At 50.0% G+C, this 12170-nt stretch overlaps 1 protein-coding gene across 11 annotated transcripts in view; it reads left to right on the top strand.

The window, feature by feature from the left end:
* Nucleotides 1-10287: 10287 nt before the first annotated feature.
* Nucleotides 10288-12170, top strand: part of SLC43A1 (solute carrier family 43 member 1) — a 32074-nt gene continuing 30191 nt past the window's right edge. For 4 of the 11 annotated variants that reach the window (XM_033204712.1, XM_033204718.1, XM_033204720.1 and 1 more), the window contains exons 1-3: nucleotides 10412-10540; nucleotides 10751-10882; nucleotides 11856-12022. In XM_033204712.1, the coding sequence (XP_033060603.1) occupies nucleotides 10848-10882; nucleotides 11856-12022 (202 nt within the window). In that variant the 5' untranslated portion in view covers nucleotides 10412-10540; nucleotides 10751-10847. Of the gene's footprint in view, nucleotides 10541-10750; nucleotides 10883-11051; nucleotides 11201-11855; nucleotides 12023-12170 lie in introns of those variants that run through there. The other 7 variants (XM_033204714.1, XM_033204721.1, XM_033204717.1 and 4 more) reach the window with 7 other exon arrangements.

The raw sequence follows: 12170 nt of genomic DNA on the forward strand, positions 1-12170 counted from the left end.
ATATGTGAGATATGTGTCGAGTTTCATATTTCATTCAACAATATTGTTGGCCTGCTACATGCAAAGAGCTGTGGAAAGTGCTCAAAGTGAATTAGTTAGATCCCTATGAGCAAGTGGGACGGGGGTGGAGTGGACAGTAAGAGGGTTGGAACACACATAAAAGGGTATAAGAAATAACAATTAGGCCGGCCAGGGGTGGTGGCTCACATCTTTAATCCCAGCACTTTGGGAGGCCGAGGTGGGCGGATCAGTTGAAGCCAGGAGTTTGAGACCAGCCCGGCCGACATGGTAAAACCGCATCTCTACTAAAAATACAAAAATTAGCTGAACTGGTGGTGCGTGCCCGTAATGCCAGCTACTCGGGAGGCTGAGGCATGAGAATCACTTGAACCTGGGAGGCAGAGGAGGTTACAGTGAACCGAGATTGCACCACTGCACTCCAGCCTGGGAGACAGTGTGACCCTGTCTCAAAAAAAGAAAACAAAACAAAACAATGAAGTAGGTACTTTCTGCCATAGGGAGGAGTCATAAACTGCTATAATAAATAATTAATAAAATAATAAACGGGTGTATTTTTGCTTATCCGTTTTAAAAATCAGAAAATGTCTCAAAAAATTAGGGTGTTGGCTTCTTTTGAAAATTTGGGCCGGAAGCGGTGGCTCGTGCCTGTAATCCCAGCACTTTGGGAGACTGAGGTGGGTGGAGGGTGGATCGCCCGAGGTCAGGAGTTGGAGACCAGCCTGACCAACGTGGTGAAACCCCGTCTCTACTAAAAATACAAAAATTAGCTGGGCTGGTGGTGCACCCCTGTAATCCCAGCTACTCAGGAGGCTGAGGTATGAGAATCACTTGAATCCGGGAGGTAGGGGTTATAGTGAACGAGATTGCACCACTGCACTCCAGCCTGGGAGACAGCAAGACACTGTCTCAAAAGAAAAAGAAAAAGAAAATTTGGAAGATCTGACAACAGTTGACCTGTATTCCTGCTTGGCATCAGCCTGATGGAGGGTGGGCAGAGGCTCAGTTGTCTGCCAAACCTCCCCCGACTGATATCTTCCCTCCCTGTCATCATCTGCTTGACCTGTAGGCATTCAGTGTGTGCCTTCTGCTCTAGGTGCCCGGATGCTATATGAGAAAACATTCTGTACATGTCTTGCAGTAGGCAGCCTCAAAGATCACTGGGGCCTCCAATGATCCCTCCTTCCTGGTATTCATGCCTGTGTATAATCCTCTCCATTGAGTGTGTACTAGACCTAGATACGTGCTTCTAATAAGCAGAACACAGCAAGGGTAATGGGGTGCTACTTTTACGGTTAAATTACAAGAGTGTAAAGTCTGTCTTGTTTGTTTCCCTCTCTTGATCTTCCTCTCATTCTCTCTCTCCCTCTCTCCCTCTCTCACTGTCTTGTTCTTCCCTCTTGTTTACTCTGATGAAGCAAGCTAGCAAGCATCCATGTTGTGAGCTAACCTATGAAGAGGCCCATGTGGTGGTAAGGAACTGAGGGCAGCCTCCAGCCAGCAAGGAACTGAGTCACTCACCATATGGGTGAGCTTGGAGGCAAATCCTTACCCACTTGAGCTTTCAGATGACTGCAGCCCTGGCTGATGCTTTGCAGGCTTGTGAGAGACCCTGAGACAGAACACTCAGCTAAGCTGTACCCTATCTCCTGACCTAGACAAACTGAGATAATACATGTAGTTTTAAGCCACCATGTTTTGGGATAATTTGTTACTCAGCAATAGATAACCGATACATATACTGTCTACATAACTGTTTCAGTTGTCTGAGACTATATTTAGTCATTTTACACCTACATCAAGAATGTGCCAGGCACCATTCTAGGTACTTGGAATACATCAATTAACAGAATAGGTAAAGAGGCCAGGCACAGGGCTCACATCTGCAATCCCAGCATTTTGGGAGGCCAAGGTGGGAGGACTGCTTAAGCCCAGGAGTTGAGACCAACCTGGGCACAATCGTGAGACACTGTCTCAAGAAAAAAATTAGTTGGGCATAGTGGCACATGCCTCTGGTGCCAGCTGCTCAGGAGGCTGAGGTGGGAAGATCGCTTGAGCCCAGGAGTTTGAAGCTGCAGTGAGCCATGGTCACAAAACTGCACTCTAGCTTGAGCAACAGAACAAGACCCTGTCTCAAAAAAAAAAAAAAAAAAAAAAAGGTAAATGTCCTTGATTCTTGCCCTCTTGGAACTTGTATTCTAGAGGGGGATGGTTTTTCATAGTAGAAGTCTGTGTTGGCAGTGTTGTTTGAAGCTCCTTTAGCATCTGGGGAAAAGGTTCTTCTTTCAGATCTTAGGCCTCTTGGAAAATCTGACAGAAGTCACAGCCTATCTCCTGAATGCACATAGAATTATGCAATTTTAGAGATTTACTTTTTTTTTCTTTTTTCTTTTTTTTTTTTTTGAGATAGTCTTCCTCTGTCACCCAGGCTGGAGTATAGTGATGTGATCTTGGCTCACCACATCCTCCACCTCCCAGGTTCAAGCAATTCTCCTGTCCCAGCCTCCCAAGTAGCTGGTATTACAGGCACCTGCCACTGTGCCCGGCTAATTTTTGTATTTTCAGTAGAGAGGAGGTTTCATCTTGTTGGTCAGGCTGGTCTCAAATTCCTGACCTCAGGTGATCCACCTACCTCGGCCTCCCAAAGTGCAGGGATTACAGGCAGGAACCACTGTGCCCAGCCACAGTTTAGAGATTTTCATAAGAGCTCTTGTGGGCTGACCTGAGAGGAGTCTTGTGACAAGCATTGTTTTAGGTGCTGGGGCAGAGAAGATAGAAAATCTAAACCAGTTGTGGCCAGGTACGGTGGCTCACGCCTGTAATACCAGCACTTTGGAAGGCCGAGGCAGGAGGATCGCTTGAGGCCAGGAGTTTGAGGTCAGCCTGGGCAGCACAGTGAGACACTCATCTGCCCCCCAAAAAAGAGATGTTCAGCAGTGTGTGTAAAGGAATGTGTCCCGTTGTCTTGGTGCTCAGGGAAACTGCCCCCCAGAAAGTAATAGGTGAGTGAGATGTGAAGGATGGTTAGGAATTTGTCAGGCAGGAGGCATGGTGGGTGGTGGGTTCTGTGTTACGTGGTGAGAGGATAGTGGTGAGGAAGGTGGGCACAGGCCCTTGCCCTCTGAACTGTCGGAGGAACAAATGTATGATGAGTTTTATCAAAGGGAAACTCAGATGTTACATAGGTTACATTGCAAAAGGATTTATTGCTGGAGTCAGTCAAGTTACTACAAGAGGTCAGGCACTTAAAGGAAATGACCATTAAGATATGAAGAGTTGCCTGGGCACAGTGGCTCACGCTTGTAATCCCAGCACTTTGGGAGGCCGAGGAGGGTGGTCATTTGAGGCCAGGAGTTCGAGACCACTGGCCAACATGGTGAAAACCCACCTCCACTAAAAATACAAAAATTAGGCGGGCGTGATGGGGGGTGCCTATAGTCTCAGCTATTCGGGACGTTGAGGCAGAATAATTGCTTGAACCCAGGAGGCGGAGGTTGCAGTGAGCTGAGATAGATTGCACCATTGCACTCCAGCCTGGCAACAGAGTGAGACTCTGTCTCAAAAACAAACAAACAAACAAAAGATCTGAAGGATTAGTTGGCTAGGCTAGTGCAGAGAATGTTCCAGGCCCAGGAAGAACTTGAGGTAGGAGAGAGCATGGAGTATTAATGGGTGTGAAGGAGGTTACCATGGCAAAAACACAGAGGGCAGACCCAGATGGCACAGGACTCAGGGGCCATCACTGGGAGTTTGTGCATTTCCCCAAGGGTCACAGGAAGCCTTTCAAGGGATGTGGCCTGATCAAATCTGCATCTCGAGTAGCCCATTCCGATGGGCTGGTGGGGACATGGGTGGGTGGTAGGATTGGGAAGACCAGGTTAGAGGGTTGCAGGAGTCCAGGCCTGAACTGATGGTGATCTGGGCTTGGGGGACAGTAGTGGCTGGAGATGACAAGTCTTTACGTGGTAGGACCTACAAGCTCGCCGATAGGCTGGATGTGGAGAGTGAGGCGGGGAGAAAGCCTGGGATGACTTGAGTTTCATGTCTTAAGCCACTGGGTGGAAGAGGGTGGTGCTTTTATGATATGGGCAACAATGGAGGCAAGGCAAGTTAGGGAGGAGGAAGGTCAGTTTCGGTCATTTGAGATTATTGCATACTCTTTATTGTCTCAGAAGATCCAATGTAATCAGCTTGTTACCTTTCCAGCTGGAACCTCACACCACAGGCCCTGTATCCTATGTGTTTTGTTCACACTGTCCCTCTTTTAGCTCTCGGAATGTCTCTGCATCCTCCTGTTGTAAGATTTTTCATTTGCTGTTTACTCCTCTGGAGGATTGATAAATTCTACTGATTCTGACATGGAAAATTCTTAGCACAAGCCTCACCCTGAAAGATTCCTCCCTGAGCCCCAGTCTAGATGAAATCCCCTTCTCTAAGCATATGTTCTCATGGCACCATGTCTCTCCTCCATGGTGCTTCCTGTAGATGACGTAACACTTGATTTGTCTGTGACTCTCTCCCACTGGGCTCTGTGTTCTCTGAGGATAGGGTCTGTGTCTTATTCACCATTGAATCCCTAGTGCCTGACACATGCAAAGGTTGTTGTTGTTGTTTTTTTTTTAATTGAGATATAATTCACACACCGTACAATTCACTCTTTTAAAGACTACAATTTAGGCCGGGAGCAGTGGCTCACACCTGTAATCCTAGCACTTTGGGAGGCCAAGGTGGGTGGAGCACTTGAGTCCAGGAGTTCAAAATCAGCCTGGACAACATAGCAAAACCCCATCTCTACTAAAAATACAAAAATTATCCAGGCATGGTAGCACATGCCTGTAGTCCCAGGTACTCGGGAGGCTGAGGCAGGAGGATTGCTTGAGCCTGGGAGGCGGAGGTTGCAGTGAGCTGAGATCTTGCCACTGCACTCCACCCTGGGTGACAGAGTGAGAACTTGTCTCAAAAAATATATATAATAAAGTATACAATTCAGCGTGTTGTATATTCACAAAGTTTTACAATGATCACCATTATCTAATTGTACATTTTTATCACCCCAAGAAGAAACCCCACACCATTAGCAGTCATTCCGCATTTCCCATTATCTCCCCTCTCCAGTCTCTGGCAACCACTAATCTACTTTCTGTCTCTACGGAATTGCCTATTCTGGGCATTTCATATAAATGCAGTCATACAACATGTGGTCTTTTGTGTCTGGTTTCTTTCACTTAGCATAACGTTATCAAGGTTCATCCATGTTGTAGCATGTATCAGTACTTCCTTTTTATGGCCAAATAATATGACATTGTATGGGTATACCACATTTTGTTTCTCCATTCATCAGTTGATGGACTATTGGGATGTTTGCACTTTTTAGCTCTAATGAATAATACAGCTATACACACTTGTGTACACATTTTTGTGTTAACAGATATTCTCAGTGCTCTTGGGTGAGTGGAATTGCTGGGCTATAGTGGTAACTCTATGTTTAACTATTTGAGGACCTGCCAGACTATTTTCCGAAATGGCTGCACTATTTTATGTACATTCCTCATGCAGATTTTTTTTTTCTTTTTTGAGACGGAGTCTTGCTCTGTTGCTCAGGCTAGAGTGCAGTGGCACGATCTTGGCTCACTGCAACCTCTGTCTCCTGGGTTCAAGCAATTCTCCTGCCCCGGCCTCCTGAGTAGCTGGGATTACAGGCACCTGCCACCACACCTGGCTAATTTTTGTATTTTTAGTAGAGATGGGGTTTCACCATGTTGGCCAGGCTGGTCTCAAACTCCTGACCTCAGGTGATCCACCCGCCTTGGCCTTCCAGAGTGGTGGGATTACAGGCGTGAGCCACTGCGCCTGGCGCAAAGATTTATAATAACTATTTGTTAGGCTAAATAATTCATTACATACTGAATTGAATTGGATACTTTTATTTTGAGCACTTAACAGACTGGAAGAATGAGGCTCATGAGATGGAGTGATTTGGACAAAATCGCACAAATAATCAGCTGCAGGATCAGGATTTAGACCCACCCTGTCTCAGTGTTCTTGTCCACTAAGCTGTGAAGCAGCCGCTAGCCAGGAGCCCACATGACAGCAAATGTGATAATGCTGTTATACGTAACCTATGAGTAGTGTCAGGAGAACAGACTTGAGGAAGGAATTCGTTTTGAGGGCAAGGGAGAAGGTTGATAAATCCTATTGATTCAGATTTGGAATCTTTCTGGTCTCTTTCCTCTTCTCTGTTTTTTATTATTTTATTTATTTATTTAAAGATAAAGTCTTGCTCTGTTGCCCCGGGTGGAGTGCATTGGCGTGATCTCAGCTCACTGCAACCTCCGCCTCCCAAACTCAAGTGATTCTCCCACCTCAGCCTCCTGAGGAGCTGGGATGACAGGCATACACCACCACTCCTGGCTATTTTGTTTGTTTGTTTTGTACTTTTTGTAGAGACAGGGTTTTGCCATGTTGCCCAGGCTGGCCTTGAACTCCTGGGCTCAAGAGATCTGCCTGCGTTGGCCTCCCAAAGTGTTGGGATTATAGACTTGAGTCACCATGCCCGAGCTATTTTTTATTATTTTAAATGTGAATCATTTTTGTTTGCTTGTTTCTTCTTTTTCTTTGTTTTTTCTTTATTTCTTCTCAAAACAAAACAAAACAGGATCCATGTGCAGAATGTGCAGGTTCGTCACATATGTATACGTGTGCCATGGTGGTTTGCTGCACCTGTTGTCCCATCCTCTAAGTTCCCTCCCTCACCTCCCACCCCCACTCAACAGGCCCTGGTGTGTGAGGTTCCCCTCTCTGTGTCCATGTGTTTTCAATGTTCAACTCCCACTTATGAGTGAGAACATGCGGTTTTCTATTCCTGTGTTTTTGGTTTTCTGTTCCTGTGTTAGTTTGCTGAGGATGATGGCTTCCAGTTTCATCCATGTACCTGCAAAGAACATGATCTCATTCCTTTTTCCTTTTTTTTATTTTTATTTTTATTTTTTTGAGACAGAGTTTCACTCTTTTTGCCCAGGCTGGAGTGCAATGGCACCATCTCTGCTCACCACAACCTCTGCCTCCCAGATTCAAGTGATTCTCCTGCCACAGCCTCCTGAGTAGCTGGGATTACAGGCATGTACTGCCACACCTGGATAATTTTGTATTTTTAGTAGAGACAGGGTTTCTCCATGTTGGTGAGGCTGGTCTCAAACTCCCGACCTCAGGTGATCCGCCCGCCTCCGCCTCCCAAAGTGCTTAGATTATATGCATGAACCACCATGCCTGGCCTCATTCCTTCTCATGGCTGCAAAATGTGAACTATTATGGTGGTCTCCTACTGCTTTAAGGTTTCTGTCCTTTCCAATATATCCTCCATTAATTAAACACAAAAACCTGACGATAACTCTCGCCTTCATTAAAAACAAACAAAACTGGCTGGGCGCGGTGGCTCACACCTGTAATCCCAGCAATTTGGGAGACCAAGACGGGCGGATCACCAGGTCAGGAGATCAAGACCATCCTGGCTAACCCGGTGAAACCCCCGTCTCTACTAAAAAATACAAAAAACTAGCCGGGTGAGGTGGCGGGTGCATGCAGTCCCAGCTACACAGGAGGCTGAGGCAGGAGAATGGCGTAAACCCGGGAGGTGGAGCTTGCAGTGAGCTGAGATCCGGCCACTGCACTCCAGCCTGGGCGACAGAGCAAGACTCCGTCTCAGAAAAAAAAGAAAAGAAAAAAAAAATCAGCCCGGGGGTGGTGCATGCCTGTAATCCCAGCTACTTGGGAGGCTGAGGCATGAGAATTGCTTGAACCTTGGAGGCAGACGTTGCAGTGAGCTGAGATTGTGCCACTGTACTCCAAACTGGGCAACAGAGCTGGAATCTGTCAAAAAAAAAAAAAAAAAAAAAAAGAAATGAAGGAAATCTGTCATTCCCACAAGAAGGGATAGCAGGTATAAAGACTGGGAGGTGTGAAACCAGCTGGCTGACTCTTCATTGCACATATGCTGAGTGCCCCTTAGGTGCGGGTGCTGTTCTGGGTGCTGGGATACACAGCAGTGAATGAACACACCAAATGAGGCCTGTGTCCTCATGCAGCAGGCAGTCCAGCCCCATGGAAACATGGGTTGGGATGAGGAAGAGCAAGTGTTCCAGCCATGGGGGTCCATGGACCACTAGAGTCTCATGGAAAGGGCCCACGAAAATCTTGAAATGTGAATGTCAATGAGTGTGTGTGTCCATGTTCACACAAGCATTTTTGCTGACAGTAGATCAATAACATCTTTATTCTTTTTTTGTTTGTTTGTTTTGAGACAGGGTCTCTGTCACCCAGGCTCAAGTGCAGTGGCGAGATTTTGGCTCACTGCAGCCTCGACCTGCCGAGCTCAGGGATCATCCTACCTCAGCCTCCCCAGTAGCTGAGACTACAGGCACATGCCACCATGCTCAGCTAAATTTTTTGTAGAAATAGGGGTCTCACTATGTTGACCAGGTGGGTCTTGAACTCCTGGGCTCAAGTGATCCTCCTGCCTCAGCCTCCCAAAATGCTGGGATTACAGGCATGAGCCACCACCACCGCGCCCACTGTCTTGTATACTCAAAGGGATCCATGACCCTCCTACTTAGAAAGTTGACTCTAGGGCCCCCTGTGCAGAGCTGAGGAGTTTGATCTTGATCTGGAAGTTTTGGGAGGCAGTACTGCATTTTAAGAAGTTAAACCGTCAGAGCCTGACATGTGCTTTGGCCAGTGAGAACTCCTTGTGCCTTTCCCACCGCTAAGCCTTTGCTCTTGCCGTTCTCCTTCTGGGAGGGGCCGTACTTAAATGCTGGGCCGACCTGACTCTGCATCCTACCTCTAACCTTGCTCCAGCTGCAAGCCTACAGTTTTCTCCCTCTGTGAAAAGCTATGAGGTTCAAGTGAGACCATGATGTCTTGAGGAATTAATAACAATATTTTTATTTTGGAAAGTGCCCTGTCTATGGTAGCCATGAGTTCCTCTCTTGGTTTGGTGGCTCATCTGTTCAGGGGTTCCCTTTTATCAGGGGCCTTCTTGGAGCTTTCTGTAGTCACTCTTGTTTTGTTTTTGAGACAGAGTCTCACTCTGTCACCTAGGCTGGAGTGCAGTGGCATGATCTTGGCTCACTGCAGCCCCTCTCTCTCCAGGTCTAGTGATCCTCCCACCTCAGCCTGCTGGGTAGCTGAGACTGCAGGTGTGTGCCACCATGCCTGGCTGTTCTTTTTTTTTTTTTTCTTTTTTGTAGAGATGGGATTTCACCATGTTGTTCAGGTTGTTCTGGAACTCCTGAGCTCAAGCGATCCTCCTGCCTTGGCCTCCCAAAGTGCTGGAATTATAGGCATGAGCCACCGCACCTGGCCACCACTATCACTTTTTTTTTAATTTAAATTTTAATTTTAAGTTCTGGGATACATGTGCAGAATGTGCAGGCTTGTTACATAGGTAAATGTGTGCCATGGTGGTTTATTGCATCTATCAACCCATCACCTAGGTATTAAGCCCAGCATGCATTAGCAGCACTCTTAACACACAATTAAACACACATGTAATGAGATTACGTCTCATTACTCCACACCATAGTAGTCTATTTTACAGATGAGGAAACTGAGGCTCAGGGAGGCTGAGAGATTTACCTGGAGTCAGTCAATTATTCATCTGGAAGCGTCTGATCACCAGGTCTTCTGAAATAATGACAGCAGCAACAATTAACATTATGCTTACTATGCCAAATGCTATGCTCAACATTTTACCTGCATCACAATCCTGATTCCTTTGGGCAGTTAGATAGGTTCCATTTTAACCGAATTTAGGGAGGAGGAAGCAGAGGCTCAGAGAGGTAACTTGCCCTAGGTACCCAGGGTAGTCAGTTGAAAAGTCAAGACTCAGACCTCGATCTAACTCCAAAGAAACCCGTGCCATTCTGCCTGTCGGAAAACACTGCTCCCAGCTGCACAGTTCAAAACCGCACCCAGGCCGGCCCTGAATCGAGGTCAGTCGGCTTCAGCCGAATCGCACTTTGTTTTGAACAACGATACAGAGGGCGCTGCCTGACGTCAGTCTGGGGGCTTGGGGGAGAAGATGGGGGTCCAGGGTGGAAGTGTAGGTGCTGGGGCTATGCCAGAGGGAGAGTGTCCGGGACCAGCGGGCGAGTCACGTGCGCGTGAAACTCGACCTAAGGGGAGGGGAAGGGAAGGGAGCCCCCGCCCCCACCTCGGGGCGCAGCTCTGGACGCGTGTAAATACAACTATCAACTCCGCAGATCCACTTCTTCCAAGCCCGGCTTCGCAGACCTCTGGCCCCCAGCGGGTTCCCAGTTCCCCCGCTTCTTCCGAGGGGACAGCGGAGGCGAGGCCACCGGGCTGTCAGGCTGAAGCTCCGTGGCAGCCGGGTCCCGCACGCAGAGAAGACCCCAGCGCGGGCGCGGCTCAGGGCTGGGCCAGCGGGACTCCGGACGCGCCGCGAAGGCGTTGCGCTCCCCGAGGCGTCCGCTGCTGCTGGCTGCTCATTTGCCGGTGACCGGAGGTGAGCAGCGTGGGCAGGGAGGGGGCGCGCGTAGGGTCTCCGTCTGTGCGTCCGCTGAAAGACACCCAGGCCGGCTCCCGCCGACACTGCCAGGCTCCCCAAGGAGAGCCCGTTTCTTGCGCCCGTGGTCCCGCGGCAGTGTCCAGTCTCGCCAAGCAGGTCCTTCCCTTTTCTTTTCTCTGACCCCTCCGACTCTTCTTTTCCTCCCAGGCCCCCGCTCGCTGCACTTCCTCTGCTTAGAGCTGCGCGTTTGCCAGAGTTCCAGCAGACCTCCGGGAGCGCTTGAACCCAAAGCCCCATTTCACAGATGAGAATACCGAGACCCCCTGGAAGAAGTGACTGGTGCTTCCTCCCCTCGCTCTGGGTCTTTCTTGCCCTTCTCCTCTCCGCTTTCCTGGGTCTCACCCGGGTTGTAGCTCCCCGCCCCCGCGCCGCCCGCGTTCGCTATCCTCCCGCCGAGGCTGCAGCGGCCGTGGCGGGGGGAGCTGGGGCTCCTTCCCTCCCTCTGGTAAACACACCCGCCCGCCAGCCCATCCGCCACCGCTGCCCTTGTAAAGTCAGCAGCCGCCAGACTTCCTGCCGAAGTCCGAGCCCCCTCCCAGGGCTGGAGGGGGGAGGTGGGTTCCGAGGTGCAAAGCCTGGTGCCCCGCGCCCTGCGGAGTGAGTGAGGGGCGCGCAGGGGAGGAGGGGACTGGGGAGAGCCGGTCCTGGGTCTCCCTCCACGTGGCAGCTGTTGGCTTGGCCGGAGAGACTCTAGGGTCGTGGGTCGCCTGATACGGAAAGGGGGAAAGCTTGTTGTCGCCCGGCCCCAGAGGGAAGGAGAGGTCTTGGAGGGGCAACTGGAAGATAGGGTCGTAGGGTAGCCTTGAACTTGCCCTTCTTCCTGCAACTTCTAGGGGTCTTTCCTGGCGCGGGAATCTGGACATGGGCCAGCGGTGCTTCAGAGCGCGCTCTGCCTCTTGCTGTCCTCTGGGGGCTTGGACAAATGCGGTCTCGCTCCCCAGCAGCCCGGCCCTGCGCGCCCTGGCCTGGGTGGGAGAACGCGGCAGCCTGCCAGGAAGCTGCAGCGCGCAGACAGGACCTTCCTTGTTTCCGATAGTGGCCCAGCGGGAGTCTCGTGCCGCGTGCACCCCTGGCACTGCTAGTGTGCGCGGAGCCAGCTCCGTGGCACCGGCTGGGAAACCTAGGGCTCTATGGGGCCTCCATGAGGGGTTCCTCGAGGGCCGGCCCGAGAGGTCTCGGGTGCCACCGTGATGCAGGACCCCTCCCTGGGGCCACTGGGGGGCCCTTCACCCAGCGCTCTGTTTCTGTGCAGGCTCGCGGCCAGCATGGCCCCCACGCTGCAACAGGCGTACCGGAGGCGCTGGTGGATGGCCTGTACGGCTGTGCTGGAGAACCTCTTCTTCTCTGCTGTGCTCCTGGGCTGGGGCTCTCTGCTGATCATGCTGAAGAACGAGGGCTTCTATTCCAGCATGTGCCCAGGTATGCCTGAAAATGGGCTGGGTGGGCTCTGGGGAGGGATGGCAAAGGGGTAGGTGGAAGCCGGAGAAGGTTAGGTGGCCAGGTGGGCCAGATTAGGTGCAGAAATCAGGGTCTGCAGTTGGACAGCCTCACTTCTCGACCTCTTTAA

This window comes from Trachypithecus francoisi, unplaced genomic scaffold (genome assembly GCF_009764315.1).
Source record: "Trachypithecus francoisi isolate TF-2019V2 unplaced genomic scaffold, Tfra_2.0 Lachesis_group8, whole genome shotgun sequence".
In the NCBI taxonomy this organism is placed as follows: domain Eukaryota; kingdom Metazoa; phylum Chordata; class Mammalia; order Primates; family Cercopithecidae; genus Trachypithecus; species Trachypithecus francoisi.